This window comes from Tachyglossus aculeatus, unplaced genomic scaffold (assembly GCF_015852505.1).
Source record: "Tachyglossus aculeatus isolate mTacAcu1 unplaced genomic scaffold, mTacAcu1.pri SUPER_34, whole genome shotgun sequence".
NCBI classification, from domain to species: domain Eukaryota; kingdom Metazoa; phylum Chordata; class Mammalia; order Monotremata; family Tachyglossidae; genus Tachyglossus; species Tachyglossus aculeatus.
Window position 1 is genome coordinate 1762507 of NW_024044839.1, and position 16707 is coordinate 1779213.

The 16707-nt window shown below is 53.0% G+C and overlaps 1 protein-coding gene across 3 annotated transcripts in view; it reads left to right on the plus strand.

The window, feature by feature from the left end:
- Positions 1-16707, plus strand: part of SEPTIN9 (septin 9) — a 128639-nt gene that overhangs the window by 10860 nt on the left and 101072 nt on the right. Inside the window, exon 1 of one of the 3 annotated variants that reach the window (XM_038741978.1) lies at positions 2194-2258. The exons of the other annotated variants lie outside the window; for them this stretch is intronic. Coding sequence (XP_038597906.1) covers positions 2237-2258 — 22 coding nt within the window. The 5' untranslated portion in view covers positions 2194-2236. Of the gene's footprint in view, positions 1-2193; positions 2259-16707 lie in introns of those variants that run through there. 3 annotated transcript variants of the gene reach the window in all.

Sequence of the window (16707 nt, forward strand, 5' to 3'; positions counted from 1 at the left end):
CGAGGCTGGACCATGGGGCAAGCAGGTGAACGCCACATTCTCCTTTCGGCCGTCTTGGAGGTGATTTTGGGCCTGGGGGCTGCGGTGGCTCCTGGGATACGTGTGCGTGGCAGCGCGTGGGGATAGGGGACGGGGACAAAGGGGGAACTGGCAGGCAGAGGGGCTCCCAAGGAGGCCCGTGTAACAGGGCTTAGACGCGCTCCGACCAGAGCCGGCCACAGTTTGGACGGAGAAGGAACGGAGAGAGCCGGGAGAGGGTGCGCAGGAAGATTGTGAGAACCGAAGGACCGCGGGACGTTGAGGGGGATGCTGGGGTGGCGGCCAGACCACCTGAAGTGGGAGAGTTAGTGGGGAAAGTGAGACTGGCGGAGGAGACGGACTGAGTTGGAGGGGCTGGCGGGTCGCCCAAGAGGAGAGGTACCCGGTGCAGGAGGAGATGAGGGTTTGCAGGTGGGGTCAGAGGTCGGGGCAGGAGGGGTGGGTTCAGGTGGTATCTGCCTCGAGGTGGTGGCCGAAGCCCTGGGAGCCAGATGAGCGATGGAGGGGGGAGCAGGCAAAGCCAGGGTGCCCAAATAGAGCCCGGTAGACCGGCCACAGTGAGAGGGGGCTCCCCCGGAGGGCTGGCCGGCCGGTTCCCAGCCGGTCCGGCTCCCTTCTGTCCGGGTCCTGTCGGGCTGAAGCCCGGTAGATCCAAGCGAACTCATGCGGACTTCTGCTAAAGAGTGTGTGATGTCGTTGGGTCATATCGACGTGCCAGGCCAAACACGCCTCAGGTGCCTGCCTGTCCAGTGTCCACGCGGGCCGCCTGGGGTACGGATTGGGCTCTTGGTACTGCTCCGGACCCATCCCTCAGGGCCCCTCTGGCCCGTTAGCTTGTGCCCGGGCTGCGTCTCCGTGCCCTGTGAGCCCTGTGTGCTCTCAGCTGGACTGAGAGATCTTGCCCGTGGGAGCCAGCAGGCGTGACGAGGGAAGAGAGCTCACAGGGGACAGGGTGACGCATGCGTGTGGGGCGGGGTGTCTGCGTGTGCACACAGCTGATGTGCCCGCAGTCCCCTCTCCCCACTTGGGGTTGTGACTGGCCTGGGGTCTCCTTGAGTGACAGCGAGAGGATGGGGCAGCCAGAGGGCACTGGGGACCCCCACCCTCTCCTGGGCCACGAGGGGGTCAGGACTCTTGGCCCAGGGAGACTGTAGCTTGCTTGGGGACACAGTTTGTCTGCCTTCCCTGGGCCTGTTCTCTCTCTCTGTCTCTCTTTTTCTCTCTCTCCCCCTCTCCTCCCCTCCCAGGGGGACAGAGGGACTGGAGTGACTCACAGCCACATGGCAGGAAGCTTCCTCCAAGGCCCCGCCTGCCAATCCCCAAGGAGCCACAAGGCAGGGCGTTGGGGCAGCCGTGGAGAGGGGGTGGGCAAGGGCGATTGCCCCGAAGCCACCTCCCCTCCAGGACGCCCTGGAGCCGTGTCCGGTGGCCCCCCACCTCCCAGGCCAGGCCGGTTGGACTTGGCCAAAGTGAACAGTGAACAGTGGGCATGGAGCGAGGGGTTGAGGGAGTGACAGAGGGAGCCCAAGGAAGCAGGAAGGAGGCCTGGGGAAGGCCGAGGCCCGAGGAGCGCACAGTAACGCTCCATCGCTCCATGGGGGAAAATGAAAGGCCTCGGGAAGTTTGCCAGGAATTGGACTCCGCGTGTCGGTTTCCAAGAAGCTAAGTTAAGCATCTCCAAGTGGTTGTTAAAAAAGAAGAAAGCCGAATGGAGCCGTGGGGCGGGGTCTGGGAGGAGGGGGGATCCCCACCGGCGGAAACGGAGCGCTGGCGCTTTAAGACGGTCTCACGGAAAATCGGACTTGTCGGGACTCCTGCCTGCTTGGAGTGGGCTGTGGGCTCCGTCGGAGTGTTCAGGTCACATGTCCGGTCTCCTTTCCCTCCCCTCCCACCCCTCCTTCTCATTTCTCCTCCACCTCCTCCTCCTCTTCTTCTTCTTCTTCTTCTTCATCTCTCTCTCCTATTTCAAAGAGACAATGCTGCTTCAGTTTGGAGCACAAACATATGATCAGCACATGGAAATGTGGTAATTTGGATGCATTCATGATTGCAACAGATTGAAGAAATTAGACCAGACAAAGAACTTTGTGGAGGAGGAGGGAGGGGGGGTGGAGGGAGGGAGGAGGGGGTGAGAAAGGGGACACCTCCCGAAACAGGGGCGGCCGTGACACTCAGCTGCTAAATATATCCCGTAGTAATGGAGAGAGACCGGATTTCAGGTAAGCCAACAACTCTTTCTTATTTGCCCCCTCTCTCCTCCCCTGGACTTACGGTTTTCACACGTTCGCGGCCGAGCTCCGGTTTTACTCCCTTTAAAAGAAAAAAAGGAGAAAAAAAAGGTTCGCTATTTTTTTTTTCTTTTTCTGTTGGATCCCAGTAGGTTCTCCGAGTGTCGCTCCAGAAAGGGGCGTGGGGCAGGTCTCCAGGTCTGGCTTTGGTTTATGTCTGTCTGGCTCTCTCTGGCCCTGGCTCGGTCTGTCTCCTTCTCTCTCTCTCTCTCTCTTTCTCTCCCCCCACCCCTGTCCCTCTCCTTCTCTGCTTGCCTCTGTCTCTCCCCTTGGAGGATCTGCAAGGAGGAGGGGGTGGTCAGAGGGGCGGATTCTGCTTGGATGCTTGGAGCTTGGATTTAAGGATCCTTTGTAGTTGGTAGGTTGGTCGGTCGTCTGCGTGTATCTGGCTGGCCAGACGGCTGGCCGGTTCAAAGGCTGTTTTCCAGGTTGTTCCCTGTCTTGTCATTCTCCCCCCGCCCACCCAGCCACTCCTGAAATAGCCCTTCTGTCCTTTCCCGGGAAGCTCGCATCACGAGGGAAGGAGGGAGCCTTTCTGTTCCCCAGGCTCGGGCTTTGGGGCGGCTCATTTGCCCACCCCCTCTTCCCCAGAGAGCCAATCTGGGACATCTGCTGGGGGCGAGGGCCGAATCGGGGGTGAGGGGGTTCTAGCTCGGTGAGAGAGGAATCCTTTTGGGGGTGGAGGTTGGGGTGGAAAGGGTGACCGTAGCAGCGGGGTCCCCCGAGCGAGCGGAGGGCCGGGCCCGAAGTGAAGCGGGCCGGAAATAGCCACGGGATCCAGGCCTGGGCCGAGGACAGGTCTTAGTAGGGGTCTTAGCTGTACACCCTGGGCTGTGGCCCAGGGCTGGGGCCTGCCCTGCCGGACCCCCCAGACTTCTGCGGAGTTCTCTGCCTGTGACTGGCCTGGAAACTCAGGCACCCTCGCCCCCCACCTCCCCAGTGGCTCCCCGTTTTTGGCACTGGATGTAGGCCCCTCTCCTCGGAGAGTCCCGAGGAAGTGAGTCACAGTCTTTTAGACTGTGAGCCCACTGTTGGGTAGGGACTGTCTCTATATGTTGCCAATTTGTACTTCCCAAGCGCTTAGTACAGTGCTCTGCACACAGTAAGCGCTCAATAAATACGATTGATTGATTGATTGAGGAAGCGTCCTGGTTGGGGAGCGTGTCCTGGGACCCGAGAGTTGTGCCGCTCGGTTCGAAGGGCAGCGGCTCCAGCCCCGCTGGTGGGGGCTGCTGCATATGCGTGTACATGCGTGTGCACCGGTGTGTGTGTGTGTGCTCGCGTGGTGGACTGAACCGTCGGGAGGAGGGGAGGCGATGGAGCTGGGGCAGCGGGCAGCGGCCCATGGTGAGACTGAGCTCTCAGCGCGCCAGTGACCTCGGGCTGCGGGGCTGGCTGGTGACCTCGGGCTGCGGGGCCGGCTGGGTGTGGGACCCAGACCTGTCTGGAGGACAGAGGAGGGGTTCGCTGGGATTTGCCAGGGGTGCCGAAGGCCCCTGAGGACCCCCAAGGGACGTCACTGCGGCAGAGAAGCCGGGCCTAGTCCTGGAGCCTTGAACCAGCCAGTCAGGGCCTGGGGGGGAAGAGCACAGGGCTGGGAGTCAGGACACTGGGGTTCTAATAATAATAAAATAGCACTTATTAAGCGCTTACTACATGCAAAGCACTGTTCTAAGCGCTGGGGAGGTTAACAAGGTGATCAGGTTATCCCACGGGGGGCTCACAGTCTTCATCCCCATTTTATAGGTGAGGTAACTGAGGCCCAGAGAAGTTAAGTGACTTGCCCAAAGTCACACAGCTGACAGTTGGTGGAGCCGGGATTTGAACCCATGACCTCTGACTCCAAAGCCCGGACTCTTTCCACTGAGCCGCACTGCTTCTCGTTAATAATAATGATAATGATGGCATTTGTTAAGCACTTACAATTTGCAAAGCACTGTTCTAAGCGCTGGGGAGGTTACAAGGTGATCAGGTTGTCCCCGGGGGGGCTCACAGGTGTGGCTCAGTGGAAAGAGCACGGGCTTTGGAGTCAGAGGTCATGGGTTCGAGTCCCGGCTCCGCCACATGTCTGCTGTGTGACCTTGGGTAAGTCACTTAACTTCTCGGAGCCTCAGTTACCTCATCTGTAAAATGGGGATGATGACTGTAAGCCCCACGTGGGACAACCTGATCACCTTGTATCCCCCACCCCAGCGCTTAGAACAGTGCTTTGCACATAGTAAGCGCTTAACAAATGCCATCATTATTATTATTCATCCCCATTTTCCAGATGAGGTCACTGAGGCCCAGAGAAGTGACGTGACCCGCCCAAAGTCACACAGCTGACAATTGGCGGAGCCGGAATTTGAACCCATGACCTCTGACTCCAAAGCCCGGACTCCTCTTTCCACTGAGCCACACTGCTTCTCATAGTAGTGATCTGTGCCTCAGTAAAATGGGAATTAAGACCGGGAGCCCCCCGTGGGACAACCTGGTCACCTTGTAACCTCCCCAGCGCTTAGAACAGTGATTGGCACATAGTAAGCGTTTAATAAATGCCATCTTTATTGTTATCTGCCCACAGTCAGCGATCAATAAGTACCATTGATTGGTGAATTGATTGGTTGCAGCCGGACGGGAGGGCCGGGGTGGAGGAGGGAGTGGGGGGCTGGGAGCCAAGGCGGGTGAGGGGTCCCTGGGGTCCCTGGGGGTCCCTGGGGTCGTTTTGGAGGTGAATTGAGCGCCAGGCGCCATTCGGCCAGCAGGTGGCAGTGCAAGATTCCTAATAATAATAATAATTATTATTAATAATAATGATGGCATTTGTTAAGCGCTTACTATGTGCAAAGCACTGTCCTAAGCGCTGGGGGGATACAGTGTGATCAAGTTGTCCCACGTGGGGCTCGCAGTCTTAAGAAGCAGCGTGGCTCAGTGGAAGGAGCCCGGGCTTTGGAGTCAGAGGTCACGGGTTCGAATCCAGGCTCCGCCACGTGTCTGCTGTGTGACCTTGGGCAAGTCACTTAACTTCTCTGAGCCTCAGTTCCCTCATCTGTAAAATGGGGATTGACTGTGAGCCCCACGTGGGACAACCTGATCACCTTGTATCCCCCCCAGCGCTTAGAACAGTGCTTTGCACATAGTAAGCGCTTAACAAATGCCATTATTATTATTATTATTAATCCCCATAATGATGATGATGATGATAATGATGATAATCCCCATAATAATGATGATGTTGGTATTTGTTAAGCACTTACTATTTGCCGAAACACTGTACCAAGCGCTGAGGCAGGTACAAGGTAATCAGGTTGTCCCACCTTGGGCTCCCAGTCTTCATCCCCATTTGACAGATGAGGTCACTGAGGCCCAGAGAAGTGAAGTGACTTGCCCAAGGTCACACAGCTGACAGGTGGCAGAGCCGGGATTCAAACCCGTGACCTCCGACTCCCAAGCCCGTGATCTTTCCACTGAGCCACGCTGCTTCTCAATCCAGGCCCGGGCAAGGACCGGGCAGCCCGCATCAGGAGCAGCGCGGCTCAGTGGAAAGAGCCCAGGCTTTGGGGTCAGAGGTCACGGGTTTGAATCCCGCTCCCCCACATGTCTGCTGTGTGACCTTGGGCAAGTCACTTAACTTCTCTGAGCCTCAGTTACTTCATCTGTAAAATGAGGGTTAAGACTGTCAGCCCCACATGGGACAACTTGATCACCTTGTAACCCCCCCAGCGCTTAGAACAGTGCTCTGCACATAGTAAGTGCTTAACAAATGCCATTATTATTATTATTATTATTATTATTATTATTATTATTATTATTATCATCCCACCTGCCGGGCCTGCAGGACTTTGGGGGCACCTTGGGGGCAGACGACCCATGGCTTGCCTCTGGTAGGCACTCCTAAGTGCTTAGGAATAATTATTGTGGTATTTGTTAAGCGCTTACTGTGTGCCAAGCACTGCAAGGAAGGGCCACCATTCATTCATTCATTCAGCCGTATTTATTGAGCGCTTACTGTGTGCAGAGCACTGTACTAAGCGCTTGGGAAGTCCAAGTTGGCTACATATAGAGACGGTCCCTACCCAACAGCAGGCTCACAGTCTAGAAGGGGCAGACAGACAATAAATATCCTATTTATTTTATTTTGTTGGTATGTTTGGTTCTGTTCTCTGTCTCCCCCTTTTAGACTGTGAGCCCACTGTTGGGTAGGGACTGTCTCTATGTGTTGCCAATTTGTACTTCCCAAGCGCTTAGTACAGTGCTCTGCACATAGTAAGTGCTCAATAAATACGATTGATTGATTGATTGAACAAAACAAAACATTAATAAAGTAAATAGAATAAATATGTACAAATTAAATGAATAGAGGTATAAATACGTACAAGCATATATACATGTTAAGCGCTTACTATGTGCAAAGCACTGTTCTAAGTGCTGGGGAGGTTACAAGGTGATCAGGTTCATTCATTCAGTCGTATTTATTGAGCACCTGTATATACAGGTGCTGTGGGAAGGGGAAGGCGGGGATGGGGAGTGCATACAATAAGCACTTAAATACTTTTTTTTTTAAAAAAAGTGATGCTCTTAAGGTACCACAGCAGCCAAGCGGCAGAGCTGGGATTAGAACCCAGGTCCTTCATTCATTCAGTTGTATTTATTGAGCACCTGGATATACAGGTGCTGTGGGAAGGGGAAGGAGGTGAGGGGGGGATGGGGAGTGCATACAATAAGCACTGAAATACTTTTTTTTTAAAAAAAGAGTGATGCTCATGAGGTCCCACAGCAGCCAAGCGGCAGAGCTGGGATTAGAACCCAGGTCCTTCATTCATTCAGTCGTATTTATTGAGCACCTGTATATACGGGTGCTGTGGGAAGGGGAAGGAGGTGGGGGGGGGATGGGGAGTGCATACAATAAGCACTTAAATACTTTTTTTTTTTTTTTTTAAAGTGATGCTCTTAAGGTCCCACAGCAGCCAAGCGGAAGAGCTGGGATTAGAACCCAGGTCCTTCTGACGCCCAGGTTGTCTCCACTAGGCCACACTGCTTCTCAGGCGCTCTGTGTTGGTGCTTCTCCCCCGCAACTGCCCGACTTGAAGATATTGCAAGTCGACTTGAGAAGCAGCATGATTATGATGATGATGATATTTATTAAGCGCTTACTATGTGCAAGGCACTGTTCTAAGCATGCATGATGATGATGATGATGATGATAACATTTATTAAGCGCTTACTATGTGCAAGGCACTGTTCTAAGCATGGCGTAGTGGCTAGAGCCCAGGCCAGTCAGAAGATCCTGGGTTCTAATCCCAGCTCTGCTACTTGTCTACTGCGTGACCCTGGGCAAGTTACTTCACTTCTCTGGGCCTCACCCCAGCGCTTAGTAAAGTGCCTGGAGGGAGGGTCATTCATTCCTTCGTTCATTCAGTCGTATTTATTGAGCGCTTACTGTGTGCGGAGCACTGTACTGAGCGCTTGGAAGTCCAAGTTGGCAACATAGAGAGAAGGTCCCTACCCTACCCTACAACGGGCTCGTTCATTCATTCGTTCAATCGTATTTATTGAGCGGTTACTGTACACACACACACACACACACACACACACGCGCACTAACAAGCGTGTTTTCATTCATTCAATCATATTGATTGAGTGCTTACTGTATGCAAAGCACCATACTGAGCGTTTCCGCATACATATGAGAAGCAGCGTGGCTCAGTGGAAAGAGCACGGACTTTGGAGTCAGAGGTCATGGGTTCAAGTCCCGGCTCCACCAAGTGCCAGCTGTGTGACTGGGCAAGTCACTTCACTTCTCTGTGCCTCAGTGACCTCATCTGTCAAATGGGGATTAAGACTGTGAGCCCCCCGTGGGACAACCTGATCACCTTGTAACCTCCCCAGTGCTTAGAACAGTGCTTGGCACATAGTAAGCGCTTAATAAATGCTATCATTATTATTATTATATGCCTACACAGCTACACTCCACCTTCCAGGCCTGTAGAAGGATTGAAAGTTTGTGCTGAGTTTGGCTCCCCACCCTGCCACCTCCATCCCATCTTGGGACTCCTATCTTGAATTCATTCATTCAGTCGTATTTATTGAGCGCTTACTGTGTGCAGAGCACTGTGCTAAGCACTTGGGAAGTCCAAGTTGGCAACATATAGAGACGGTCAATCAATCAATCGTATTTATTGAGTGCTTACTGTGTGCAGAGCACTGTACTAAGCGCTTGGGAAGTCCAAGTTGGCAACATATAGAGATGGTCCCTACCCAACAGCAGGCTCACAGTCTAGAAGGGGGAGACAGACAACAAAACCAAACATATTAACAAAATAAAATAAATAGACTAGTAACTATGTACAAGTAAAATAGAGTAATAAATATGTACAAACATATATACATATATATGGGTGCTGTGGGGAAGGGAAGGAGGTAAGATGGGGGGGATGGAGAGGGGGACGAGGGGGAGAGGAAGGAAGGGGCTCAGTCTGGGAAGACCTCCTGGAGGAGGTGAGCTCTCAGTAGGGCCTTGAAGGGAGGAAGAGAGCGAGCTTGGTGGATGGGCAGAGGGAGGGCATTCCAGGCCGGGGGGAGGACGTGGGCCGGGGGTCGACGGCGGGACAGGCGAGGCTACTAAGACAGGTTTAGTAGAAGCAGTGTGGCTCCGCGGAGAGAGCCCGGGCTTTGGAGTCAGAGGTCAGGGGTTCAAATCCCGGCTCCGCCACTTGTCAGCTGGGTGACTTCGGGCAAGTCACTTCACTTCTCTGCGCCTCAGTGATCTCATCTGTAAAATGGGGATGAAGACTATGAGCTCCCCGTGGGCCAACCTGATCACCTTGTAACCTCCCCAGTGCTTAGAACAGTGCTTTGCACATAGTAAGCGCTTAATGAATGCTATCAGTATTATTATTATTTAGTAGCCCTCGAGGTGCCCGGCTCCTGTGGGGCATCAGGACCCAGCCTTTCACCGTCCTCCACCCGGCTAGTCTTTCTGGTGGACACAATGGGGAGGGGGTGGATTTCTCCAGGCCCTGGGCCTTTACTTCCCAGGGCAGAGTGGGGAGTCCTGTTCCCGACCCCACACGGCAGCAATAGCCAATCCATATTAAAATGCCTCACCCCCACCCCAATACACACATACACACACCCCCAACACACTGGGTGTGTGTGTTTGTGCTGCGCCGCTCTCCTGCACAGGAAATGAGTCACTACCGCCCAGAGGTTGGATGCCAACAAGCCGGCAGTGCAAGGGTTAGTGGATGTTACCAAAGGAAAAGGAGAGCGGCAGGGGGAGGGCGGAAAGGGGGGAGCTGGAACAGATAGCAGCAGCAGCAGCTAAGGCCTCCTCCTCGGCCGCCCAGCGGGTCAGGCCGGGTCAGTCCTCAGTCCTGAGAGTCTTTTAGTCTTCATCATCAATCGTATTTATTGAGCGCTTACTGTGTGCAGAGCACTGGACTAAGCGCTTGGGAAGTCCAAGCTGGCAACATCTAGAGACGGTCCCTAACCAATAGTGGGCTCACGGTCTAAAAGGGGGAGACAGAGAACAAAACCAAACATACTAACAGAATAAAATAAATAGAATAGATGTGTACAAGTAAAATAAATAGAGTAACAAATACGTACAAACATATATACATATATACAGGTGCAGTGGGGAAGGGAAGGAGGTAAGATGGGGGAATGGAGAGGGGGAGAGGAAGGAAGGGGCTTAGTCTGGGAGGGCTTCCTGGAGGAGGTGAGCTCTCAGTAGGGCCAGACTGTGACAGGCTTTTAGACTGTGAGCCCACTGTTGGGTAGGGACTGTATATGTTGCCAACTTGTACTTCCCAAGCGATTAGTCCAGTGCTCTGCACACAGTAAGCGCTTAATAAATACGATTGATTGATTGAGAGAGAGAGAGAAGGGGTGGGTGTCCCATGTGAGGGCCGGCTGGCCAGAGCTCAGCCCCATCCCCCAGGCCGAAGGAGGCCCTCTCCCTCTCTTTGAGAGGGAGCCGGTCCATCCCTGTGCTGGGGGGGGGGTGGTGGCCCAGTTTGGGCCGTGCAGACCCCTGCTCCCTGAGCGGTGAGGGCCCTCCTTCCCGGGGAATCTGCAAACTTCCTCTCTCCACTGCCGGACAAGACGGCAGGGGTTTGGGACTCTTCCCTTGCCCCTGCCCCCTTCCTTCCCTGCCCTAGAGAAGCAGCGTGGCTCAGTGGAAAGAGCCCGGGCTTTGGAGTCAGAGGTCGTGGGTTCAAATGCGGGCTCTGCCAATTGTCAGCTGGGTGACTTCGGGCACGTCACTTAACTTCTCTGGGCCTCAGTTCCCTCATCTGTAAAATGGGGATGAAAACTGTGAGCCCCCCGTGGGACAACCTGATCACCTGGTAACCTCCCCAGCGCTTAGAACAGTGCTTTGCAATCCATCAATCAATCAATCATATTTATTGAGTGCTTACTGTGTGCAGAGCACTGTACTAAGCGCTTGGGAAGTACAAGCTGGCAACATATAGAGACAGTCCCTACCCAACAGTGGGCTCACAGTCTAGAAGGGGGAGACAGAGAGCAAAACCAAACATACTAACAAAATAAAATAAATAGAATAGATAGGTACAAGTAAAATAAATAAATAGAGTAATAAATATGTACAAACATATACATATATAGTAGTGCTGTGGGGAAGGGAAGGCACATAGTAAGCGCTCAACAAATGCCATCATTATTATTATCCCCCCCCCGGGTGCTGCCTCACGCTTACATGCTCACACATTATTCATTCATTCATTCAGTCGTATTTATTGAGCGCTTACTGTGGTGTGTATACTGCATCCAACCTGATTATCTTGTTTCTATCTACCCAGTGCTTAGAACAGTGCCTGACATATTCATTCATTCAGTCAGTCATAGTTACTGAGCGATTACTGTGTGCAGAGCACTGTACTGAGCGCTTGGGAAGTGCAAGTTGGCAACATCTAGAGACGGTCCCTACCCAACAGCGGGCTCACGGTCTAGAAGGGGGAGACAGAGAACAAAGCCAAACATATTAACAAAATCTCTAAGCATGTACACACACACACACACACACACACACACACACACACAGAGTCACATGCACCCGTGCACTAATGCACATCCGCACGTAGCCCCGCACACGCGCACTGTGGAAGCGAGAGGAAACGGGGGTCCGGGAATGTTTCTGGCCCCACCTTTGGCAGCGGGGCCTGTTTTTGTTGCTGGCTGAGAAAGAGCAGAAAGCTCAGCTCCCGACGCACGCGCCAGGGCTCGGCCCAGCGCGGCAGAACTGGGATCGTCATCGTCATCATCAATCGTATTTATTGAGCGCTTACTGTGTGCAGAGCACTGTACTAAGCGCTTGGGAAGTACAAGTTGGCAACATATAGAGACAGTCCCTACCCAACAGTGGGATCTGGGTCCTGCCCTCTCCTTTCACTGGAAGAGAGGCCCCCGAGGCCTCAGGCGCCACCCATCTGGGCCCGCTGCCAACGGGGCAGACCTCGGCCGGTGGGGCCATCCTGAGGGCAGATGTGGAGAAATTCCCCACCAGTTCTTTTCCCTGTGCTCCATAATAATAATAATTAATAATTTGGGTATTTGCTAAGCGCTTACTATGTGCAAATCACCGTTCTAAGCGCTGGGGAGGATACAAGGTGATCAGATTGTCCCATATGGGGCTCACAGTCTTCATCCCCATTTTACAGTTGAGGTAACTGAGGCCCAGAGAATCAATCAATCGCATTTATTGAGCGCTTACTGTGTGCAGAGCACTGTACTAAGCGCTTGGGAAGTACAAGGTGGCAACATACAGAGACGGTCCGTACCCAACAGCGGGCTCCCAGTCTAGAAGGGGGAGACAGAGAACAAAACAAAACATATTAACAAAATAAAATAAATAGAATAGATATGTACTAATAAAATAAATAAATAAATAGAGGAATAAATACGTACAAACGGATATACATGTATACAGGTGCTGTGGGGAAGGGAAGGAGGTAAGCCCCAAGTGGGACCTCATTATTTTGTTTAATAATAATAATAATGATGAGGCCCAGAGAAGTGAAGTGACTTGCCCAGAGTCACACAGCTGACAAGCGGCAGAGCAGGGATTTGAACCCGTGACCTCTGACTCCAAAGCCCGTGCTCTTTCCACTGAGCCACGCTGCTTCTCCCCCCCACCAGCTATCTCTCTTGGGGGTGACCTCCCCTCTAGACCCCAGAGTGAGGCTGCCCGCCCCCCGCCCCCTCCCCTCTATGGCGCTGCCGACTCTGAGCCCACTGTTGGGTAGGGACTGTCTCTATATGTTGCCAATTTGTACTTCCCAAGCGCTTAGTACAGTGCTCTGCACATAGTAAGCGCTCAATAAATACGATTGATGATGATGATGATGGAGTTCATGGGGGCTGCTCAGTTGAAGCTCAGTTGCTGACTTGTACTTTCCAAGCGCTTAGTACAGTGCTCCGCACACAGTAAGCGCTCAGTGAATACGATGGAATGAATGAAATGCTCAGCCGAGGGAATCGGGCAGGCTCCGGATCTCTCTGGGTCTCAGTTTCCTTCTCTGTAAAATGGGGATCAGATCCGTGCCCTCCCTCCCTCCCTCTTAGACCGGAGTCATCCCTTCCCTACCGTGGTGCTCAGCCCGATGCTTGGAACAGTGAGAGGTGAATAATGGCTGTGACATTAATGGTGATTAGCAGGGGTAGTGTTAGAATTCGTCATAGTTGGTAGTGTGGTGCTCGTCTAATAATAATAATAATAACTGTGGTATTTGTTAAGCACGTACTATGTGCCAAGCAGCGTACTAAGCGCTGGGATGGATACAAACAAATCAGGTTGGACACCGTCCTTGTCCCACATGGGGCTCACACTCTTACCTCGCCGTCGTGGTCTCTGCTTTCATTATCCTCACCGGGCCAGGCCTCCGGACACGTTCTGGTTCACACGTTTTCTCTTCGTCTTGTGCTCGGGAATTCTTACCCCTCGTAAGGAGTGCTCTCCTAAAATAATATCCCGCTTTCTTGCCACTGCTGCTGCACGTGGCTTCCCTCTTCGACTTCGCAGTCGCCCACCAAGGGACCTACGCTTGTGCTTTCTAGCCGGGGGCGCCCTTCGGGGTACACGGCCGTGTGGTTTCCCGGACCCGGGAATCTGGGGAACCGTTAGAATGGGGACTCCTCGAGGTCAGGGAATGGCGATCCTGTGGTTCGCTCCCGCGCTTTCAGTACGGTGCCCAGCAATCAGACGTTCACTAAATCCCCTGGATTGATTTCAGTTTGATTTCAGTTTTAAAGTGCTATATTGATGCTACTTGTATTTCCCAAGCGCTTAGTACAGTGCTCTGCACGCAGTAAGCGCTCAATAAATACGATTGATTGATTGATTGATTGATGCCTCATTCGCACGGCGGGCTCCCGCCGGGCCCTGGGGCGTCCTGAGTGAGTACTGGGGTCAGGGGGAAGCCCCGGATGGAGTGTGCCCACCCTCAGGCCTAGTGACCTGGAAAGGGCAGCACCGCCCACAGCGCTCTGCACACAGTAAGCGCTCAATAAATACGATTGAATAAATCCCACCTTCCGGGCTGTCCATTCATTCATTCATTCATTCAGTCGTATTTATTGAGCGCTTACTGTGTGCAGAGCACTGTGTCCAGTCACCCTAGAGCTCCGAGGGAGTCAGGGAGGCTGCTGGGGGGCCGGGATGGGATGGCACAGGTCGGACTCAGGGCCTGATTCTCCACCCCCTTTCTCTCCGAGCCTCCCGGTCCTCCGGGGGCGGTGGGTCCCTGGCTGCAAGGTGTGAGGCAGGAAGGAAGGGGCGGAATCGGCTCTACTTCCCTACTTCCCGACCAGATGCTGCACCCAAGCCGGACATTGTTCCCTCCCGGCTGTGGGAAGGCTGACTGGCAGGGTGGACGCTAGTCTGCCTTCATCCCGGGCTCTCGGTTTGCAGATCCCCTGTCCCCCGTGTGCGTGTGTGTGGACCTGTGAGTGTTTGTGGTATATATGTATATATCTGTATATATGTATATATGTTTGTACATATTTATTATTCTATTTATTTATTTTACTTGTACATATCTAGTCTATTTTATTTTGTTAATATGTTTGGTTTTGTTCTCTGTCTCCCCCTTTTAGACTGTGAGCCCACCGTTGGGTAGGGACTGTCTCTAGATGTTGCCAACTTGGACTTCCCAAGCGCTTAGTACAGTGCTCTGCACACAGGAAGCGCTCAATAAATACGATTGATGATGATGATGATGATGGCCAAAGGGTATCCAGTGTGCTCCAGGGCCACCAGAGTTGGGTCAAGGCTTGTGACATTGGCCTGAGGGGAGAACTTGGGGCGATGGTGACTCGTCTCTCGACTGTTATGGGCAGAGGGACGTGTCTGCTAATTCTCTGACTCTCCTGAGCACTTAATACAGTGCTCTGTACAAAGTAAGTGCTCAGTAAATACCATTGATCCATTGTTTTCATTAGACCGTAAGCCCCCTTGAGGGCTGGGACCTCTTACCTCGTTTCTCTTATACTGTCCTCTCTCAGGCACTCAGAGCAGTGTTGTGCACATGGGTGCTCAATAAGTAATAGATGCATCAGTATTTTTTGAGCACCCCCTTGGTGCAGGGCGCCAGCGATCCTAAGTAGTAGGGTTGGCGGAAGGGGTTAGATGGATTTGCGTGCGGGGAAATTAATGGGGGAAGGCTTGCTGGAGGAAGTGGGTTTTCGGGAGGGCTTTTGACTATAGGGAGAACAGTGGTGTGGAGTATTTGGGAAGGGAGGGACTTAAGTGGAAAGAGCCCGGGCTTTGGAGTCAGAGGTCATGGGTTCAAATTCCGGCTCCGCCACTTGTCAGTTGTGTGACTTTGGGCAAGTCACTTCACTTCTCTGGGCCTCAGTGACCTCATCTGTAAAATGGGGATGAAGACTGTGAGCCCCCCGTGGGACAACCTGATCACCTTGTAACCTCCCCAGTGCTTCGAACAGGGCTTTGCACATAGTAAGCGCTTAATAAATACCATCATTATTATTATTATTGTTATTAAGTCAATCAATCTGTGGAATTTATTGAAGGAGGGTGGTCTCCTCCTCCCACGCCGGGAGCCCCATTTGGGCCAGGGACTTTGTCTTCCCTGACGATCTTGTATCCACCCCAGCGCTTAGTACAGTGCTGGGCACGTAGTGCTTAAGAAAACACACAAATATTTCCTCTCTGGGCTTCAGGGTCCTCCTCTGTCTAAGGGGGCTAAGAAGACCCCGGCTCCCCCCCGCTCCCTCCCCGATTTTGAGCCCGTGTGGAGCAGAGATTGGGTCTGATCTGATAATCTCCTTTCACTCCCAGTGTTCCTAACAGGGCTGGGCACTGGGTAAGTGCTCAGATAGCATAAGGAAGAAGAAGAAGCAGCCACCTGTCTGGGAGGAGCAGCATGGCTCAGTGGAAAGAGCCCGGGCTTTGGAGCCAGAGGTCATGGGTTCAAATCCCGGCTCTGCCAACTGTCAGCTGTGTGACTTTGGGCAAGTCACTTGACTTCTCTGTGCCTCAGTTCCCTCATCTGTAAAATGGAGACTGTGAGCCCCCTGTGGGACAACCTGATCACCTTGTACCCTCCCCAGCGCTTAGAACAGTGCTTTGCACATAGTAAGCGCTTAATAAATGCCATTATTATTATTATTATCTTGGACCCACCCCAGTGCTTAGTACAATGCTTGGCACCTAGTGAGCATTTAACAAATACCACAGTTAGAAGTTTAGACTGCAAACCCCAGGTGGGACAGATCTGATCACCCTGGATTTTCTCCAGGGCTTGGCATCACGTAGTAATAATGACAATAATGCGATTAGACTGTGAGCCCACTGTTTAGACTGTGAGCCCACTGTTGGGTAGGGACTGTCTCTATATGTTGCCAATTTGTACTTCCCAAGCGCTTAGTACAGTGCTCTGCACATAGTAAGCGCTCAATAAATACGATTGATGATGATGATGATGATGATGATGATGATGCAAGTAGCAATTCCTGACAGCAGAGGGGTGAATTAGTCCAGCCTGACCAGAATGGCCCGGAGGCTGCGAGATGGACTGGGCACCCCGGGAGGAGCCTCCCAATCAATCAATCATTCAGTCGTATTTATTGAGTGCTTACTGTGTGCAGAGCACTGTACTAAGCGCTTGAGAAGTACAAGTTGGCAACATATAGAGACGGTCCCTACCCAACAGTGGGCTCACAGTCGAGAACTCCCAGGCACAGGGGCCCCCTCAGGGCGGCAGGACCGGCCGGGGCCCGGCTCCGGGCCTGGCAGTTCCTCTTGTGAGAAGGAAGGAGGGCACCCTCCTGTTGGCAGACTTAGGCTCGGACCCCGTAGCGGCCCTGGGAGGCGACTGAGGCCTGGTCAGCCTGGTCCGGCTCCCGTACTTGGAGA